This window comes from Asterias amurensis, chromosome 13 (assembly GCF_032118995.1).
Source record: "Asterias amurensis chromosome 13, ASM3211899v1".
Taxonomy (NCBI): domain Eukaryota; kingdom Metazoa; phylum Echinodermata; class Asteroidea; order Forcipulatida; family Asteriidae; genus Asterias; species Asterias amurensis.
Window position 1 is genome coordinate 6,742,585 of NC_092660.1, and position 21,904 is coordinate 6,764,488.

The 21,904-nt window shown below is 39.3% G+C and overlaps 2 protein-coding genes across 2 annotated transcripts; one reads left to right on the forward strand and one right to left on the reverse strand.

Annotated features, from left to right (window-relative positions):
- Positions 1 to 2: 2 nt before the first annotated feature.
- On the forward strand, positions 3 to 6,092 carry LOC139945719 (NADH dehydrogenase [ubiquinone] 1 beta subcomplex subunit 7-like). Its single transcript, XM_071943080.1, has 3 exons — positions 3 to 201; positions 2,470 to 2,638; positions 4,464 to 6,092. The coding sequence occupies exons 1-3, from the start codon at positions 90 to 92 to the stop codon at positions 4,561 to 4,563; spliced, it is 381 nt and encodes a 126-aa protein (XP_071799181.1). The 5' UTR covers positions 3 to 89; the 3' UTR covers positions 4,564 to 6,092.
- Positions 6,093 to 6,243: 151 nt separating this feature from the next.
- Positions 6,244 to 20,797, reverse strand: LOC139945717 (very long chain fatty acid elongase 7-like). The gene is made up of 8 exons (XM_071943075.1): positions 20,680 to 20,797; positions 17,946 to 18,041; positions 15,344 to 15,531; positions 14,780 to 14,860; positions 13,829 to 13,885; positions 12,695 to 12,800; positions 11,487 to 11,623; positions 6,244 to 10,525 (listed from the first exon to the last, which is right to left on the reverse strand). The coding sequence occupies exons 2-8, from the start codon at positions 17,992 to 17,994 to the stop codon at positions 10,322 to 10,324; spliced, it is 822 nt and encodes a 273-aa protein (XP_071799176.1). The 5' UTR covers positions 17,995 to 18,041; positions 20,680 to 20,797; the 3' UTR covers positions 6,244 to 10,321.
- Positions 20,798 to 21,904: the final 1,107 nt, after the last annotated feature.

Genomic DNA, 21,904 nt, shown 5'->3' on the forward strand with positions numbered 1-21,904 from the left:
TGACCGTCCTCTTTTGTCGGCTGATCTCGCGATCGAAATCGTGGAAGTTTCTTCTTTTCGCCGGAGTACCGGCAAAAATCGCTGCAAAAATGGGACATTTGTGGTCTGCATATATCACTAATCCGGACACAGCACCAGATATTTCCAAGCACTCGAGTTTTGACCCCTTGTATGGATTTCCAGAAGGCAGAGAAGAAAGGGGTATGTGAAAAAATCAGGATAAATAAAAAGTTTTCATTTTGCATTCAATTGCAGCAGAAAACTATGGGTGTGTGTAAGTCTATGCGAAAGATTATAATTCCGACAGTTGTTCTTTGTTTGTATGAAACTTTTGTTTGCTGTCTCTATAACAAAATTCCTGTTTTAAGATATGAGGTAATCCAGGTAGGGGATAACTTTCCGTATGGCGCCACCACTTTTTCACTCATTTTTACAAAAAGGGATATATCAATCAGGTAAATTAGATACTATATTATTTTATTTCGAATGAAAAAGTGGTGGCGCCATACGGAAACTTTTCCCAGGTAGGTACACATTTTGCCAGTCCCAGCGAACTTGTCGCTGTACTGTTATGTTTTTGATGGCCAGATTTTGACAACTTTTGCACCCTTTTTTGTGTCTGCGACTGTGGAGAGTTGAGCCCTTGATTTGAACTTGAATTTGATTGACTTCTTCTTCCAAGATAGTGCAGAATTCATTGTTTGTTAGCCCCACTTGTGTGGCCCCACTTGTGTGGCCAAGGCTAGCTGAATCCTTATGCAGGCGTCAATTTGAAGCGTGGACCGACCCTCCTCAGAGGTCGCAAAATATCGACGCCGTTTCGATGCCGAAGCCTGAGGTCAATAATTTGTTGTTATAGTGAAGCCGTTACGTTCCTTTTTTAATAATTGGGTTAAGTGTTACCTATAAAGTTTATGAAAAGGGTGAAGCGTTGACGAGCCTTATCTGTGTTTGGTGATGTGACATCAAATCCACGACATCGGTCGCGCCAAAAGTATGTTGAAGTCGTGGCGTTTCAAACAACTGTAATTGTGATGCAATCTTTGAAGATGGCCTGTTTGGAAATTCGCACAAGCCAACTTGGAATTTGCGTGCGCGCAATTTTTGAACTGAAGTTTGCCCACACAAATACACACATGTAATTCTTACATTGCGCGCCGCACCACCTTGCAAACTGCATCCTGTGGTGCGTTCCACTTGCACAAGCGTTGCCAAGTTTGCGCACGTTTGCTACCGATCTCATTTCGAGTGGAACGAGCTGTGCGCCGCCAACGTTAGCGAAAGTTAGCAACGAGGCGAACTAGACTGGTCCCCTGGGTCCCCTGTCTATACCTTATCAGCAAGGAAAGACGTCAGATGTTCAGGCTAGCGATCGCGAACGTGTATTGTATAATAATGTGTGTTGCGTGGTGGTTTTTTCCGTTTTGACATGGCTGACAGTGTCAGTACAACAACAACCGTGAAGCTTCACCTATGGAAATAATTCAAAGGGTGAAGCTTGGACTAACACATTTGTTGATAGAGTGAAGTGGTGGAAAAATCCTGACCCTATACATAATTGGCCCAGGTGAAGAAAGGTGATGACGTGAGGAGGGTCGGTCCACGCTTCAAATTGACACCTGCATTAGTAGCCACATGTCCATACCATTTCTTTATGCAGCTAAGCATGCTAAGAAATAACAAAAAAAATGTGCTAGGCATGGCGCATTCCCTACGAGCCACTCGGCAGTTTAAACTGGGTCCTACTAAAAGCTGACAACAACTTAACTTACTCGAAAAGCGGTCGGACGCCATCTTGGCTTTAAATCGTGTTTGGACCAGTCCATTATGATGCGGCTAGATTTTGTGCTTGCCAACAACAGAGGGCGGCCGTCATGTGAAGACTCTGCAGTTAGATCCAGTAACTGGGGCACTGTAGTACTCAGAGATATTTGGAAAGCTTACACAATTTCCTTTACAAAGACACCAATTTCAACCAATTTGACCTAAAGGTTACCGATTTATGGTCGTTTGAATGTCAGAGGTCAGGCGCATTTTGAGCGAAATCAACAAGAAAGAGCATGCCGTAAATTTAAAATTTGAGCTTGTTAAGCCACGATTACCCCATAAACCAAATATGGGCAAGATTGAAGAGGGTAGGGTTTAAAATTGCCTTTTTTGGGGTGATTTGACACGGAATGACCCCTTGGTGCCCTTCAAAATGTTCCCATAGACTTTTCACTTTTCAAATTTGCCTGTTTAAAGACCAAATTCCAGGCCTAGTTTTTTCAGTGAGTGCTACAAATGATTACAGTCCTAGCTCATGGAAGAGGTATGTCTTTGCAACCAAACATCCGATTTTCACATTTTAAACCCTGAATCCCTTCTTAAAAGGTGTTTATTGTCAGTCAGACTGCAAAGTTTCAGAAAGTAACCCTTTTTTGAACATCGTATCATTTATAATCTCATGATTTACACTTTGACTTTCAGTGATGGTAGCCACTCAGCAGGAGATGAATAATGCTCAAGTCCCTCTGCAGCACAGAGATTACTGCGCCCATCTTTATATTGCGTTCTTCCAATGTAAACGGGATAACTTCCCCAATGTGTTTGCCTGTAAGCACGCAAAACATGAGTATGAGCAGTGTGAATATGGAGAGTAAGTTCAATTTTTGCTGTGATTGATTGTAATAAAATAGTTGCAGGGCTCAAATTCATAAAGCTGCTTAAAGGCACTGGACACTACTGGTAATTACTCAAAATAATTGTTAGCATAACTGACTTGGACTAATTGGTAATGAGCAATAGAGAGCTGTTGATAGTATACAACATTATGATAAATGGCTCCCTCTGAAGTAAAGTAGTTTTTGAGAAAGAAGTAAAGCTCACTAAAAATTTTGAATTGAATTTGAGACCTCAACTGAGGTCTCGAATTCAAGCATATGAAAGCACACAACTTATGCGTGCGACAAGGGTATTTTTTTCTTCCATTATTCTCTCGCAGCTTCAATTGGTCGCTGAAGTTGCGAGAAAATACTGAAACAAAAAACACCCTTGTTACTTGCTTTCAGATGCTTGATTTTGAGACCTCAGCTGTTCATCAGCTGAGGTCTCAAAATCAATTAAGTTATTTTACTGAGAAATTACTGCTTTTTATACTATCAACAGCTCTCTAGAAGCCTTTTTGAGGTTTGGCGGACATGATAGGAGAGTGTACTGTTTGGTTTGAGTGAATATACACAAATTTACCCAAACCTTATTGTGTTGTAGCATTGTGTCCGCCATATCTCAAAAAGGCGTATTGCTCGTTACCAAATAAGTTTTTATAACAACTATTTTGAGTAATTACCAATAGTGTCCAGTAGGCCTGGGCGAATTATTTGAATATCCGGTTAATGGCGAATAGGTTTTCCTATCCGTGACCGCGAATGCCTTTTTTTTCTTAACTGGATATCCGCACAGGGCGCGAATACCTATTTATAAACCGGATAGTTCTGTAATTACAACCAAGTAACCGGATATTCTTTAATATCCGAATATCCGCGGACGTCGGGCGACAACTGATAGGAATGTTTTGTCTGAATCCTTATGAAACTTCTATTAAGACAGCATAAAACAGCATAAATTAAGTATTTAATTATGCTCACCTCCGTGAAGAGCTAAAACAATGACATTTCTGACGTAGTTTGTTCAAAGATTTCGAAAGTTTTCCTTCACGTAGAGTCAATCACGATCACAAGAAAAAGCAAATCGCCATCTTTAAATTAGATCCGGTTATTTTTATGAATGAAATCCGCCCAAAATGATGAATCAATCCGCTTAAAAGATCTCATTCACAAACGAACAGCGCCCTCTAGCAGCAAAAAATTTGTTTTTTAATATATATATATATTTTTTTTAATAGCGCCCTCTAGCGGCAAAAAAACTATTCGAATATCCGGTTAATTTCGGATAGTTGGCCAGCGGTATCCGAATATCAAAATTTCACTGTTCGCCCAGCACTAGTGTCCAGTGCCTTTAACGCCTACTGATACACCATTCAAAATTCACTTACCCCCATTGTTTTTGTACACGCATAGCAGTACCATTTGAGCAGGGTTGATGATTAGCTGTACTACCACTCAAAACCATTCAGATGGTTTTGAGCTGTGCATACACTGTACCTGTGTGCATTACCATAGCCGAATGATTTCAGATGGTCAAATCCTGTAGCATCTATGACATAGTGTATGGTAACTTATAGCCAGGGACAGATTGGTCACCCCCACACCGCCTGGTATCACTCAGTCATGACAAAGTGGGATCCTTGATGCACCACTTAAAACAATCCTCATAGGATTCTGCACCAGCTGCACCACCATTCAAAACCATTTGGGGAACCAACTTAGTGCACAGCTATCATACCAGTCAAAACTATTCACCTGAACAGTTTCAAATGGTGTATCAACTTATTATGTCTGTCATATTTTCTCATTTGTCATCAGCTTTGTGATTCGGATGAAGGAGTATGAACGAGAGAGAAGACTACTAGCCCGGGCCAAGAGGAGGAGGATTCAAGCCGAGAAAGAAAGCCTCAACGATTAACATCTTCTATTTCATTGTTCTGCCTGCCGTGTGAATTTGGTTTTCAAAATTTGCAAGAATTATTTTAGTATATTTGAGTTCAGTCAGAAAGAAAACAAAAATCCAGGCCTCAAGAAGTTGGAAAAGCCTAAAGAAGTTTAGTGAATGAAATCCTTGTTAGTTCTTTATGAGTGATTCTACTAACTGTTTCTAGAGAACATTAGACATGTTTGCGGGATATGTAAAATTCACCTAGGCTAATACTGGGTGGGGTGGGTGGTAGGGGTGGCTGAAGGCTCTTTGGCTTGATTGTAATTCCAGCCTAGAATGCACTAAGGACACACAGGAACCAGCGTCATGGCACTCGTGCTAACCACATAGTTCTGCATCATTAGTTTGCAACCCTGTAAAGTGTGTAGATCTATGCATAAGTGCAGAATTCCTAGGCAAGCAGTGTCATAAAATTGATAAAACATTGATGTTCGCCGTTTGCCAATTCCATAGATCTGCTTTAAGCACAAAATGTAGCTTAGGATAAAAAGCATGTGTTTCCCAGAATAAGGGTACCAGCCAAAATACCATGTAATGTGTGCCATCTTTGACTGGTTTCCTGTGCATTTTTGCTTAGCAGGAAAATGTGAAGCAACATGTTCTGCTTAAGCAGCTCTATGAAATTGTGCCTTTAGCATCTGCCAATGCCTTGCTGTTCACCAACTGACCATGACCCTTCTTTATGTGCTTCATTCATGCATAGAACTGGGGTGGATTTCACAAAGAGTTTAGACTAGTCTTATCTCGAGTCAGGACTAGCCTTAAGTATTTCATATCTCCTCTAAGAGGCCTAACTCTTTGTGAAAACGAACCCCCTGGACATTTTGCGCGACACTAACTTGATTGTTAAATATGTATATGAGACTTTTGTGGCAGTAGATTTAACAGATAAATCCATTGTTAACAAAACCATGAACATGCTTAGAATTATTATATAACAATGGAAATTTACCTGGTATGTCTGCTGCCACCTACATTGTAGTGTTCAAAAGTCTCACTTTGCATGCAGTTTTTACCAGGATTCCTTCCAAATCGAGATAAACCTTTGAAAGCAGTTTAATCTTTTCTGTGTTGGCTCTTGTTGGTCACTTAAATTTTATGTTCTTACTAGCTGAAAATATCTACTCTGAATAACATTGTTTATTTGTAAAGAATATAAATCATACCAAAATATTCAGAACGGATTGGCACAATGTTTCCCAAATGTGTTTAACTATAATGTGCAAAATAAAAACATCAATACTTAGTGATTCATCACAACTTTAAAAGACAAAGCCCTGATTTCCTAAAGCTGTTAAGCACAACAATTTGCTAAGCACACAAATGTCTTGCTCAACAGAAACAGACCATCTGCTTAAACAAACTTTAGGAATAACTACTGGTGTTTAATCAGCACATTGTACATTTATAAGAATGTTATCAGTTATGTTTAAAACCCATGATTTGATTTCAATAGTATTATTAAAAGTGATTTTAACAAAATAAAGTGTGTCACACGATGTCCTTATTGTGGGGTTGATTTTCTGTAGATATTCACTTTTATGTTTTCCCTGCAAAATTTAGTAAATTCCAACAACATGGATGGCTTGACTTGTAGTCAGCTTCTCACACAATGAGTATCAGTTGATATTGCAATTGATGGTCACAAAATATTTCCACAAAGTTTTATTTTCATCAGTTTGTGCACATTTTATTTAAATAAAACCTGTTCACACAAAATCCGTTACAAATGTATAAATTATACAAAATAAAACACTTGCAAATGGTGCAGTTTAATACAATGATGTGTCTTTAACTGATAAACATATGAAATCATCGGAAATTAAAACAAATTCCTGAACTATTGGTGCTGGGCAAGTTTTGTGCAACTTTGTTGAAAATTTATCTTATTTATGACGAATCACAAAACAACCCCCTTTTTACATTATGCTCAAACAGAACAGTCATTGTCCAATTGTTAGGCATGACCTGTACACCTTATGCATTGTCATCTTTGGTAGCGAGAAAAGGAAGAGGTCTGTGGCATTACATAACAGCGTCACAAATTTGGGTTCTAATACTGGGCCAAATTTCGTTGCTAAGCACAACATCATCTAGCTTACTACAGTAAGGTGACCAGCCAAAATACCATGTCACATGCATTTTCTGTAACTGGTATTCTGCTTAATACTTCTGCTCGGCAGAAAATTGGCAAGCATTATTCTGACATCCTCATTAAGTAATTTTTAAATTACCCAAAAAATGTTTGTCTTTAACCCACCCCAGAACTATGTAAATAAAACCCTGGGCAGGTGCTACTGATTATAATACAGTATACAATTGTTGCAAGCTGTGACGGGGGTCCATGGTGTTTTGTACACCTGAGTGCGCCATTTGCCCTGGAGGGTGACAAAACCCATGGACTCCCGTCACAGCGTGCACCAATAGACCGATCCATTAAGCTCCGCCCCAATGCGTATTGACCAATCACAGCGCAACGAAGGTCCGACACTAAGGTCCGACATGCGTGCGTGTACGCTTGGCGCACGGCAGAGTTGTGCAGAAAGGCATTGGAGAGCTCCACGTGTTCTTCTCACACATGCGCCGTGGGCGGAGCCTACTGGATCAGTCTATTGTTTTGTTAAACCATGGTTACATATTCCTCTTCTAAGGAGGCGCTCTGTTGTCATCATCAAACATACAACAGAGTAGGCAAAGTTTAATAAGCGGACAAGCAGTTGTTCAAATCAAAACCAATTCTTCACTGTTTCCTCAAACCCAAGGTTGTTTCGTAGTTGTATGTTAAACACACAATAAAGGCGCTGTTGTCCCTCCGGAATGACCGTCATAGGAACAAACTGGGCAACTAGTAGGTAACATTGCAAGATAGCTACATAGGTTCTTCTTTCAACTAAACCCGGTTCATACTTCCTGCGAATGCGAATGTTGTCATCTTCAAACATACAACAGAGTAGGCAAAGTTTAATAAGCGGACGAGCAGTTGTTCAAATCAAAACTAACTCTTCACTGTTCCCTCGAACCCAAGGTTGTTTCGTAGTTGAATGTTAAACACACAATAAAGGCGCTGTTGTCCCTCCGGAATGACCGTCATAGGAACAAACTGGGCAACTAGTAGGTAACATTGCAAGATATCTACATAGGTTGGTCTTTTAACTTATGCAGCTAACATAACAATGTGACCTACTTCTACAGCCACTAAGCCCTCACAACACTGCTCCTCCCCGCCCCCCAGAAAAAAAATTATAAATCAATGAAAAAAATTATAATAAGATACATTTATACAAAAGCAGTTGCAATGTGAATTTGAAGTATACAGTAGCAAATACAAATTACCAAGCCTGAGGTTTGTGTTCCCATTATTTCAGGGTCGTTAAAGAGTAATGGCCGGTTTATAGTCGGTCGCTGATGGAAATCTTGACAAGCAATCCTACAAACACATTTTACAGTCATCACTGAAGCATACATGTATAAACTGTGTGCTTATAAACTGTGTGCTTTTATATTTCCACCACGCGACCGACTATTATCCGGCCTAAAGTACACCTTTGGTTTTTGGAATTGTTTGATTGTTTTAATCCTTTAAAAATGTAGATATATACAATTTAAAAAAAAAACAGAGAAAATTTCATTTTAAACGGTGGTAGCCTTTTTGAGATATCGGAGCAGTTACCTGTTCATGCAGGAAGAATAATCCATAATTGGAATACGCAATCTTTATAGACAGTGGACACTATTGGTAATTACTCAAAATAATTATCATCATAAAACCTTACTTGATTACGAGTAATGGGGAGAGGTTGATGGTATAAACCATTGTGAGAAACAGCTCCCTCTGAAGTGACGTAGTTTTCGAGAAAGAAGTAATTTTCCACGAATTTGATTTCGAGACCTCAAGTTTAGAATTTGAGGTCTCGAAATCAAGCATCAGAAAGCACACAACTTTGTGATACAAGGGTTTTTTCCTTTCATTATTATCTCGCAAATTCGACGACCAATTGAGCTCAAATTTCCACAGGTTTGTTATTTTATGCATATGTTGAGATACACCAATTGTGAAGACTAGTCTTTGACAATTACCAATAGTATACACTGCCTTTCAAACAGATCTGACATTAAGGCTTCTGTGATTCAAATTTTGGGGGAATAATACTGATATCTTTTCTATAACCACATTACTTTAAGGTGAAATGATTCTTAAAATGCTGCTGCTCTTTCTAACCAAGTCAGTTTTTATTGTCTTTAATTCTAAGAGTGATTATCAACACATACCTTCCCTGTAAAGGTACGGAGCTCAAATCAAAAGTGTTCTGAACAATATTGTTTTAAACATCATGGGTAAGAACACAGAGACCATATTGTGGTTCGCTTGTAAGCAGGCTTTAAAATTGGGACAAAGGGACATTCCACAATCAAGCAATGGTTGAATTATCAAAAGTCATTACTCTCAACATTTGGGAAATGAATTACATTTTTTTTAAGTCAAGATAAGCATGTTTCTCAGAATTGAGAAATTCTTTTTATCTGTTGTGATTTGGATTCAGCTGCAAAATATTTATTGTAAAAAAAATGTTTATTTATACATTATTATCCAATAATTTAAAATGAATCGCATAAATATAATTTACATTTCCCTGTGCAGAGCATCGTTAAAACCTTTCAACAGGAGTTCAAAACCACACGTGATGAAAACCTCATTACTTTCATGAAATAGATTTGATAAACCTCTTCTGTAAACCAAAGCTAATATGGTTGAATCTTGAAATTCCTGGACTTGCCTCCAAGTGAGATGAATATAATGACTGATTAGCAATGGTGGCTGCCAGTCTATTCTTGTACAGCCATATTTGTATAACAAAAAGGACGAAAGGTCTGGATTCAGGGTACTAAATCAATCCCCATATTGCAAGCTGATGAAGTACACATATACAATAATTTAATAATCAGACAGTAAGCCACAATGCAGCAAACTTCAATTCCTATCCACTACTCTAGGTTTAGATTCAAGGCATGTGTGTGTTGCATAACACTTCAGCAATTGATCTTTCAAAAGATTACAGCAATAATATCATCTGCAAAGAGACTGGAAGCAAACTAGTACACAATACTGATAGGATAATGCCTGAGGTGCGCACCAATCATGGGTGCGAATGACCAGAGGGCGAACCCCGAGGGCCATTGGTACCCACGAGTGGTGCGTATACCGAGGGCATTATGTGACTTAGCCCACACCTGTGACATCATGCTATATTGTTAAATCACTCCATTACTTCACACGAAAGGCGCCATATTGTTTAATTTATAGTCAATTGTTTGTATGTATTACAAAAGCATGTTCACTCCAGTGAACACCACCAGCATTTTGAATTAATTTTTAAAAGTACTGGTTAAAGTGAAATTTGTTAATCTGACTTTGTGACCTGCTTAAAGGACTGTTGTAGTTATCATTTTTAAACATGTCTCAACTAAATAATAGTAATGTAGCTGGTTCACGTGTGGAAATAAAGTCTTTATGATCATTGCGTAGCTCTAACTTGTGTTAAAAACATGGTCTATGACGTCATTTACTTAATTATTTAGCTTCACTACTTTGCACAACTGGCGCAATGGGTGAATTGGACCCATCTCGCCATTCCTGTAAAATAATGGAGCCATTTAACAATAGCATGATGTCACAGGTGTGGGTTACGGACTTATAATGGACTGCACATTAAGTATCCTAATATGTACATTATTGGTCCTTGCTCTTGTCCAAACCATTCTGTTCACCACTTCTAAGTGCAGACTTCTTCTTGTATGTCTTACGGTAGAAGTCCATGAACATGACAAAGAATATCAGGCCATAGGACCAGATGACGATTGCAAAGAACTTTGGATACGGACAATCGATGAAAAGAAGTTGCCCACTGTGGATCATACACAAGGCAAACTGGGTCTGCAAATAAATGTATAAATGAAATAAAATGAAAACATGAGTAGGATCAATTTCATAGAGCTGTGGAGCAAATATTTGCTAACCACATAAAGTCTTCCTAAGCATCAACAGAGAGGTTTAACTTCATGCTGACTTTGAATATGTAGAGAACCTTTTTTCTTAAAATAACAACATGTATAGAGAATATGACGCGAACCTTTTTTCTTAAATTAACAACATGGTCCGATGTCGAGGCAATAAATATATTTTTTAGCATAAAAACTAACTTGGTAACGAGTAATGGAGAGTTGTTGATATATTAAAAAAGTAGTTTTCGAGAAAGAAGTAATTTTCCACGAATTTGATTTTCGACACCTCAGATTTAGAATTTCAGGTCTCGAAATCAAGCATCTAGAAGCACACAACTTTTGTGTGACGAGGGTGTTTTTTCTTTCATTATTATCTCGCAACTTCAACGACCAATTGAGCTCAAATTTTCACAGGTTGTTATTTTATGCATATGTTGAGATACACCAAAGTGAGAAGACTGGTCTTTGACAATTACCAAGAGTGTCCAGTACCTTTAAAGGATGACATTTGGCATGTGGTCCATAAATCAAACGACAAGAATCTATGTATGAGTTATATTAAATAATACATCATTACTCAGGCCTGGAATTTCATCTTTGAACTGGCATGTTGAAAAGGGCAAGGCCATTTTCATTTTTCAAAGGGCACTTCCATTAGATTTTAGAGCCATTGGGAAATTTTTGAAGGGCACCAAGGCCAAGACCAGGGGCAACACGTTGCCTGTATGTAATTCAAGGCCTGATAACTGGTTTGTGGTAACACCATGAATGATAATATTGAGCTCGGTAGTCTTCCAGTTTCAAATCAACTGCAGTAATCTACACAGCGAAGTAAATATCATTACATCGTGCTACCATACACCAAATAAGTAATAGATCATTCCAATACGAACCAGTTGCATTGTTGTCATGTACTTTTTCCACCACAGAAACTTTTGGAAGGCTGGTCCCAGAGCAGCAAGGAAGTAATAAATGTACATCATGAAATGGATGAAGGAATTCAGCAGAGCGTGGAAAGTCCCAAAGCCACCTGTGAAGAAGAGAAAGAAAAAAAATATGGGAAAAAGTTTCAAAATGTGAAACAAAAAGGTTTTTTTTTTAAATAAAGTTAGGAATGTGTTTTGGGCGAGTGGAGTCTTGATCCAATATTATTATCATTTATTTCTTGTAATGAAACCAAGGATGCCTCATACATAAGTGAACTTAATCACTGTAGCTCACAAGCCTGAGGGAAACCTGTAAACAAGGGCACTTTCTATGTGGACCAAAACACCAAGATTAACCCCTCCCCTTCCATGATAAGTGTTCTGGTTTCTTGTACGTGCTCTACCAATCCTAGTACATGGGACCTTCAGCTTATTGTCTTATCCGAAAGACAAAGGAATTATGGTAAAGTATCTTTCTCAAGGACACAATTCAACGACCGGGGATGGAACCTACACTCGGCTGATCAGAAACACCAGATTTTTAGTGTTATCCGCCACAACCATGGGCACAACATATCAGTAATTGGCATTTAAATTTCACTATCACTAAGTGGGATTGGATCTCACTACCAGTCAATTGAGAATCAACTACAATTATATATTAGGTGTTAAATTTGCACCGAGGACAAAGAATATTCATTTTGGATTTACCCATGTGTGTTAGCACTGTATACTCTGTACTTTACCCAAGTTCTTTGAAAAAAATCACAGGCATAATACTCCAGTAGGATGTGAACTCTCAACCTTTGAAACTCTAGGGCAGTGTCATCCCCAACTAGACCACCAAGATTACCTCTAGCTACCGGGCGGAGTACCAAGATTGCCTCTAACTACCGGGCTGAGTATACAGTGCTAACACACATCGGTGTAGAGACTGTATTGAATATTCCCCTACGTTGCTATAAAAGTCCCCATCTTGTAGAGCAAACCATATGCGTACATCAATGAAGCACGCAGCGTTCCCAGTTTGATTTCTACGGCACATGCACACGCACCCCCACGCACATGCTCACAGACACCATGTTAAAGGGCAGTTATTTGATTAATGACTTCATATATAAAACGGTCAATATGGATAAAACCAAAATGAATCTAACTACGATTATGTTACAAACCTGGGACAAATTTGACTCCGATCCACCATGTGAATGGCATGAGGGCGTGGTGGAAGACATGGAGGAATGATATCTGGTTATTCTTCTTCCTCAAGATGAAAAATACCTAGACATTTGGTGGAAAAAAGGAATTGGAACAAAAGAAACAAAATTATGGTGTTCTGTCCATTTCATGCCGAGTGTATATTGTCAGTCAAATAACTAACCATCATAAGCATGCATTTAAAACACATCTTTAAGATGCAATTGATTTTTACTTTTTAACACCCTTTTTTTTGTCCGACTTCAATACTCGTCCTCTGGACTCGAGAAATCAAAAGAAACACAATTCCTTGTCTCATACAAGGAATGTCTAATGTTCAACCTATCGTTCGATTTCGAAACTCCTCTGTTCTTAATGTCACACGACACGGCTCGCCCCCTGAAGAGCTGCTCATAGTTGTTTTTATTCGGCGCCCCGAGCTAGGACGGGTCGTTTATGCATTTCCAATCATGCCACGCACTCTCGAACGCCTTGCCGATGAAAGCGACGATCTTCTCGGCTTTCTCCTTCGAGGAGCACAAGAACACATGGCATATCAAGACACTACTGTATGTTTTACAGATGAGAGCCACAGCTCTTGGGTAGCGGAGGTCCGTAGCGCAGTACGCAACAGTCGCAATGGGGATTGTTTCATTGACCAGTTTCTCGTCATCGTCGATAACCACGCATCGCTTGGTGATGCTCAGACAGCAGGATTTAAAGAAAGACTTGCTGGTGGATTTCGGGCGAGGCGACTTCGGGTGGCAAGCTTGAACTTCGCTCTTGAAGGGGCACAGTAATTTCCCTCTGGTATGGGCCACTCTAGGAGGAAAATGTTAATGTGTACAGGAACCTTGCACAGGACTTCGCAGCAAAAGCACAGGGCACCATGGCAATTGCTTTGGGTGCCATAGACTATTTGAGGCCTGGATCATTGACAAGCAACCTTGAGACTGTGCAAACCTTGTAATTGTTGTTTGTCCTTCTACATTATGTAAGTTTTATACCAAGCTCTTGAATGTACATACGCCTATAAAGAGGTTCGTTTTTCTTACACTTTCATTCTACAACATGGACAATCACTTGCTTTACTGTGTTAGGAGAAAACTTACCGTGTCTAGCATTTCAATAAACTTAGAGACGTAGAATACCCAACATACACTGGCCATCTGAAAATAACAAGAAGTAAACAATGAAATGGTCATGGAAAAGCTTTTGGAATATATTAACACTTTAGAGACTATACGCCTCTCTTAATATTTATGCATGACGTCATACTCTTACCCAAAATGAGGCTATGGGCGCACGTTTGCCATCACTTGCAGTGGGGGTGCCCATCGCCTCGTTTTGGTTTAGCATTGTGACATACCTCATGCATAAATATTAAGAAAGGCGTATATGGGCTGAAATTGGCTTGTACGAAAATTCTCAAAGCTGTCGCAAACGGTTGCAAGATTTGACCTACTTCCACTCAACCAAAAAGGTCAAATGTAAAGGTCATGAATTTTAAAATTAAAACCCTGACAGACAAGGCAAATTGGCTAGCATGTTACCTCAATCCTTCAATATCCTCCTCTCCTATGTCATTCCATTGTTTGGACTTAGATAAGATTGGAATGTCTGACCTTGTACACTGTACAGTAATTGTTATATGTGCCCACAGGCACCAGTCCTTGTGGATCCTTCACAATTTTAACAGACCCTTCTACTGAAATATGCTGTTTACATTCATGCATCCGTACAGACCCTATTGGTTGGCAAGTGCCATAGAGATGTGCACTAAGCAGACGCACAATCGCGTCTGCGTCACGCCTGCATTAGCTGGATATAAAACAGGGTGATATTCCCTCATTTAGCCAACCAAAATGTTAGTGCACATGCACGACACTGTATACGTGTAGTTTACATATTTCATGGGAAGGGTCTATTGCATACAGAGGAAATTGGGACTGTAACATGAGTTAACTTTGGAGCATTACCTGGTATGCCTGCTGCCACCAAGCAACCCAAAGTCTCCCAATGTTCAAATCTTAACCAAGTACAACCTCTTGTTTATAACTTACCCTCATGGCTTTAGGACTTGTTGAATAGTCGACTAGCTGACACCCTAGTGTGTACCCTGTCATCCAACCACCCATTATGAACTAAACAGTCAAGAAAGAAAAAAGCACATTGGCGTCATATTGGTAAAACCAAAATTAATATTCTACAAGTGGAGAACAAAGCATTCTCTATTAAACTTAGTAATTTATCAAACCATTTGTTTATATACTTCCTTATTTTTTATTAATTACACTTCTTTACCATAGGTTTGCCAAACTGGTAACCATCATGCCATACATACTTTGTTTAATATTAAGATTTAGGTAGTTTGCTCAATGTCTTTTCCATTCTTCCACATGACATGTTTTAGAGAACTTCCTTAAATTATGCATAACTCCGTAATAGAGCAATAAATAATGGTTTTCAATGTAAATATCTTACAAGTGAGTCACCCTTATTCCACCAAAGAGAAGAATTTGAACTTGAAACCAAAGTGATTCTAACTGATCAAGAAAAATACAGAAAACAGAAAACAGATAAATTAACCAGCAATTGTTACAATACCACTCTGTTCTTCTACTCACTTCCCAGCATGTGTAAAAGGACAGGATGACCATGAATAGGTTGAAGACGAGAAGAACCTGCTTCAGGCTGTAAGGAGCGCGGTCCTTCATCATCTTAGGGCCGATCCACACAACAATGAGGTAGATGATCACCATAGCGGTACCTGGGATAGGGCTCTGCATCAGGGGCCAGTCAGCCGTCCTGGGGTCTGTACAAACCAAAAGAAAAGAGCTAATCAATGAATGTGATGCAAAATTTGTTGTTTAGGAGCTGTCCAACATCAATCTTAATTTTATGATCAAAGACTAACTCAGTCAGTTAGAATCATTTTGGTGGTTTTTTTGGTATGTTTTCACTAATTGTTACTTTGCTTTTTTGATCTTTCATATTATGTTTTAGTGTGTGCCTGGTATCGCTCGGCTTGGCCAGCACGTTCTTGTCATAGAGAGACCGGCTTTGGCGGGACTTTCTTTGGCTCAATGCTGCAGGTCTGGTTGTGGTTTCCCTCCTGGTTTCTTCCCATTGTTGTTGTATATAAATGGTGTGTATTATTATTGTTTGTTTAGCATTCACTGGTTATGTACTTTATCATTATTAATAATAACAATAATAATAATAATAATAACCGTATTTATAACGCGCCTTTTGCCAAAGGATACAAAGCGCCAGGTATTATTACTGCAAGGAGTTTTGAGATAAGACCTAATCCTTAAGCACCATATGAGGGTTCTTTTACATGCGTTTATACAACACATGGGACCAACGGCTCCACGTCCCATCCGAAGGAAGAAGCAATGGTTGTGTGTCTTGCTTAAGGACATAAGTGTCATGGCTGGGGATTCGAACCCAGACTCTGCTGATCAGAAACGCCAGAGTTTGAATTCGGTGCTCTTAACCGCTCGGCCACGACACTCCCATGTCTCTCCAACCATGAGTACAAATGGGTAAGGCAGATAGCTCTGCCTTCGATGGACTGGCATCCCGTCCAGGGGAATAGAAATATTCTCAGTCGTTTTTACACCAACCGGATTTTACACCAACCTGAAGAGTAGTGCTGGGCGAATAGTGAAATTTTGTTATTCGGATACCGCTGGCCAACTATCCGAAATTAACCGGATATTCAAATAGTTTTTTTGCCGCTAGAGGGCGCTATTAAAAAAAAAATATATATATATATATATTTTTTGCCGCTAGAGGGCGCTGTTCGTTTGTGAATGAGATCTTATGGGCGGATTGATATTAGTTTAAGACAGTGTCACTCGGTTCATTCATAAAAATGACCGGATCTAATTTAAAGATGGCGATTTGCTTTTTCTTTTGATCGTGATTGACTCTACGTGAAGGAAAACTTTGATAATCTTTGAACAAAATACGTCGGAAATGTCATTGTTTTAACTCTTCACGGAGGTGAGCATAGTTAAATACTTAATTTATGCTGTTTTATGCTGTCTTAATAGAAGTTTCACAAGGATTCAGACAAAACCGCGGATATACGGATATTAAAGAATATCCGGTTACTTGGTTGTAATTACAGAACTATCCGGTTTATAAATAGGTATTCGCGCCCTATGCGGATATCCGGTTAAGAAAAAAAAGGCATTCGCAGTTACGGATAGTGAATGAGATCTTATGGGCGGATTGATATTAGTTTTAGACAGTGTCACTCGGTTCATTCATAAAAATGACCGGATCTAATTTAAAGATGGCGATTTACTTTTTCTTTTGATCGTGATTGACTCTACGTGAAGGAAAACTTTGATAATCTTTGAACAAAATACGTCGGAAATGTCATTGTTTTAACTCTTCATGGAGGTGAGCATAGTTAAATACTTAATTTATGCTGTTTTATGCTGTCTTAATAGAAGTTTCATAAGGATTCAGACAAAACCGCGGATATACGGATATTAAAGAATATCCGGTTACTTGGTTGTAATTACAGAACTATCCGGTTTATAAATAGGTATTCGCGCCCTATGCGGATATCGGGTTAAGAAAAAAAAAGGCATTCGCGGTTACGGATAGGAAAACCTATTTGCCATTAACCGGATATTCAAATAATTCGCCCAGGCCTACTGAAGAGCCATATTGGCTCGGGGCAGACATAACTTAACTTAAAAGATTCGGGTACTTTTTCAAAATGTCCACAGATTTACATTAAACTTACAGGGTTCGAAGATAATGATAGTGGAAAGCTTCCCTTTAAATGTTACTAACTGAGTTTCTGTAGTTTTTGAGAAATGAGTTAAAAAGGTCACAAAATAATTTTCGTCTCCTGAAGACAAAAATTATTTTAGCGTGTTAAATCCTGTTAACCAGTTATAATATTACACCATAATCATAGCATAACTGGTTAATGTAAATCTGTGGACATTGTGTTTTGTGTTAAAAAAAAAGTACATAGACCCTTTAAACCGCACACTCACTAAGAGTTTAACACATGATGTCACTGCAAAACTTAATCTCATTGAGTCATTAACCCTGCAAACCTTCAAATCATTTGTAATATCACTAACCATCTTGACTGATGGGTTGGCTAGACCTAGTAAACCTAATCCTAGCCCTGGTTCATTGCCAAACTTTAAACCATGTAGACCACAAGCATCAAAGCAAAGTGTCACTTACCTGCATTGTCTTCAATGAGCCTGTCCAACCATTGTATTGCAGCCGCCATCTTCAACTTCAAAATCTTCAAATGCAGTCAGCAAGATGAAGAAAAACCTACATTGAAAAAAACAAAATAACACAAAGACACAGTATTTATACGATGTCGATGCGGTGCAATACATCATTCAAAACCTTTTGTCTGAATATAGCCTTGACTAGACAATCATAAAATAAACATCATACCATTTTAAGATATATATAGACTCTATGTGTATGTGTCATTAACAAGATTATTATTGAGTCATTGACCAAGGTTAGCAAATTGCAGCAGACAGATAGGGCATTCCATGTCTTATAAACCAATAGACCTTTTAAATGGGTGCATCCCCACTAAATAAATTGAACTCCCATAGCGTACAGTGCCAACTGCTAAATATTCAAAAATGCATGAAAACTAAAATTAAAAGTCTCACTATTAAGAGTAAAGGACAAATTATTCATTGACCCCTGAACTTTAATCCTCTGCTCAAGTCCCAGTTCCCGCTGAGTTATTAACCCTCTAATAAATAAAACACCCCTAAACCAGTGTAATTTCCCAAACGTCAGAGCATAAATCAATCTGGAAAAATGTCCATACACCTCTGAGCTCCGGCTATATAGGACCATTTAATTCAAGGCCTATTATGCCATCCAAGATACATCAAATCCCAGGTCACAATTGGGCAAGATTTGTATACTGTCTGTGGAGGCCTATCCCTTTTCTTGGGCTCTTGAATCTGTCAAGAATAGAATAGAACATTTTGAGGGCCTACTCTACTACACAAAATTAATGAGGCCGACAGCGACGGCGACGGCGACGGCGACGGCGACGCTCTGTTTACTCCCTCTGTAGTGAGATGCACCCTTTAGTTTAATCACCAATCTGCCTGATTTTGATAAATGACCAAAAGGTATTGTTATTTGTGGGGTGGAAAAAGGGGCTTGGTTAATTGTGGAGAATTTGTGCTAACCCTCCTCCCGACAGCGAATTCACCGACAGCGAATTCACCGACGGCGAATTCAGCGTCGGGTGGAGGGTTATGTTATCGCAACTAGGGCTCAGTAAGCCCAATTTTCCTTCACATAGTGCCTTGTCAAAACAAGTGTATCATTCTCATCCCCTTTCTATTCTTTTCACTCAATCACTGCATGCATATTTTTACTGGCTGCTGAACTTTAGTTGAAACACCTTCATTTAATCAATTCAAAGACTAACTTACTATCGTAGAGTCATACGATATCGACCCTCATATGTTTTCGAGCCCCAACTTTGATTACTGTTTATCGCGAGATTGTGCAAGCTGCACCAGTTGCAGAAGCTATGCAGTTTACTCACGGTCTGTATTTTTATCAGGCCTAATCATGCTGAGAATAAAGTTTCCTGACGTTGGTTATGCTCAAATATTTATAAAATGATTGTTTTTGGGTACAAACCACTAGTGCATTATTATGCCAACATTCAAATGAGTCAAAGAAACATCATCCAACCTCGAAAGTTCAAAACAAAATTACTATCTGCTGCAAGATTGAGTTTCATTCTGTTTTAGTCACTAGATGGATCACGTGAGGTGGTTACTATTTGGGATTCTATGGTGTGCCAGTATGAGGAAAAAATTAAAATATTTTAAGTGAAAATGACAACAACAAATTTTTTTATTAACTGCATACTGTAATCAATTCCGATAAGCGTAAAAAATATTACGTCTATATTAAAGAGAATATATCATAGATTGGTTTCTTATCAAACCAAACAAAACATTACTGGTCTAAAATGGGGGAAAACGGATTGTTATGAAGTGTGTGTGTTTTAAGGGGGGTGGGGTGTTTTACTACCATGGCTTATGATATCTCTCGATTCTAATATAGTAGCCATAATGCCGTGGGACAAAAATGTAATTAAATTTGTTAAGTAGTAGTTGAATAATATTTTTGATTTATTTTGCACGCCATACTAGCTTCGGAGTATTCAACAAAATACCAACCAATGAAAGGTGTGAAAACATATGACGTTGCTCCATGTCGTGCATGCATAAGCACTGTTAATGGCGGACCGTCTCTCGCAAGGTAAACCAAAACTTTAATAAGGATAACTTTCCGTATGGCGCCACCACTTTTTCACTCATTTTTACAAAAAGGGATATTAGATACTATATTATTCTATTACAAATGAAAAAGTGGTGGCACCATACGGACACTTTTCCTTTAAAAATTTCAACACACCAAGAGGTGCAAGTGTTATTGTTAAAAAATTGGATAGACGATTTGAAAAAAAAACATTCAGTTTTTGATTGTGAACAATTTTCCTGTTATCCTACTGAAAACACATGACACCAGGATACTATTATTAGTACTAGCCTATCCTACCTCCATGCCTAAACTGAGGAATAATTTAATAAATTCCCCTTTTTCAGACCCCCTTGTAATATCAATCAGAAAAGCTTGACTGTGACCGATGTGACCGATGTTTATTTCCAACAAAGTGGGCTAACTAAACTACAGTATAGTCCCCCGTTATGTAATTATAAACCTTGCAACGGACAGCCGGCCGGATATGACAGACAGTCCAGTCCAATGCCGTCCATCAGTCCAACATGCATGACACGCTATCTTCCCTGTCGAGAATTCAGTTTTTATAACACAATTGTTTCAAAATCAAAGCTATTTCTTCATACCACAAGTACTGCCCAGATGGACCACGAAAGAACGAACTTACCGAGAGTATTTCTGCCTCGAAATCAGCTTTTTATGAGCCGTTATTAATGACCATCACCTTCAAATTTAGCTTACTCTATGCTCCAAGCATCAGCATTCACCGGCACTCCCGACGACGGGGCCGGGCGGGGACACGCAGTTAACACACGCCGCACACAAGGCGCGCGGGAATGCAATGTTGACACGGGCAAAAAGCAAACTATGCAAAGGATCCGCTAGATTTGCTCAATCTTGAAACTGAGAGGCACAGTTGCATGATTTTTGTCCCGCTGTTTTAGGACGCCGTTTTCGAAACCACGGCTCGAGCTTGGGCGGGCTTGGGGAATATGCGCTTCTCTCTTCATGGGACTTTATGACGAGTAGACGAAGTTTAATCCCGTGGTTTCGAAAGGGCCATAACCTCTAGACTGTTGCTACGTCTCCGCCCCGCTCCATCGGGGGAGGGGGGGCCAACCTCGCTACCATAGGCAGCGCGCCGTATCACGCTAGCTCTGCGTACATCTTTAACTCCTGGGAGGGAAACTCCGATCCGTGTCTTTGATTGGCTTTCATATACGTGCAAAACCTCGCTACCATAGGCAGCGCGCTGTATCACGCTAGCTCTGCGTACGTCTCTAACTCCTGGGAGGGAAAGTCCGATCCGCGACTTTGATTGGCTTTCATATACGCGAAAAATTTGAAACGACCATATATATAGAATTAAATAACTAGATCGGCTGCGCGTACATACGCGCCATTACCTGTGTAGAAAATAAATCTGTTCGCCATGGACGTGGTAAGAAAGGCGACGCGCAAAAATGAACACGAGAGATAGGCCTTTGACGCGCTAAATGTCACGTGCTGACGGCAAAAAGTCACGTGCTGACGGCAACGCACAGAAAATGTACACTGGAGATAGGCAATGGCAGCCCCCATACCACAACCCGCGTATGTACGCGTGGCCGATCTAGTTATTCTATTCTATATCTATGGAAACGACGTGCGGCTCCAAAAAGCTCTATACGCCGAAACGCATGCGTATGAAGATGTATGGATTCACTTTTTTTGTCACACAACACTGAACACACCAAGGCAAGTTTATGACTTTTATTACACACAGCAGCGCATGCAGCGTGTGCGCGATTAACGCCCAACACAGAACGGATCAACCACAGGACTAATTGTAATATCCCTTATATTTGAATATTTTTTAGTTACACTTTATGATTGAGCAAGGCATGCTGGGT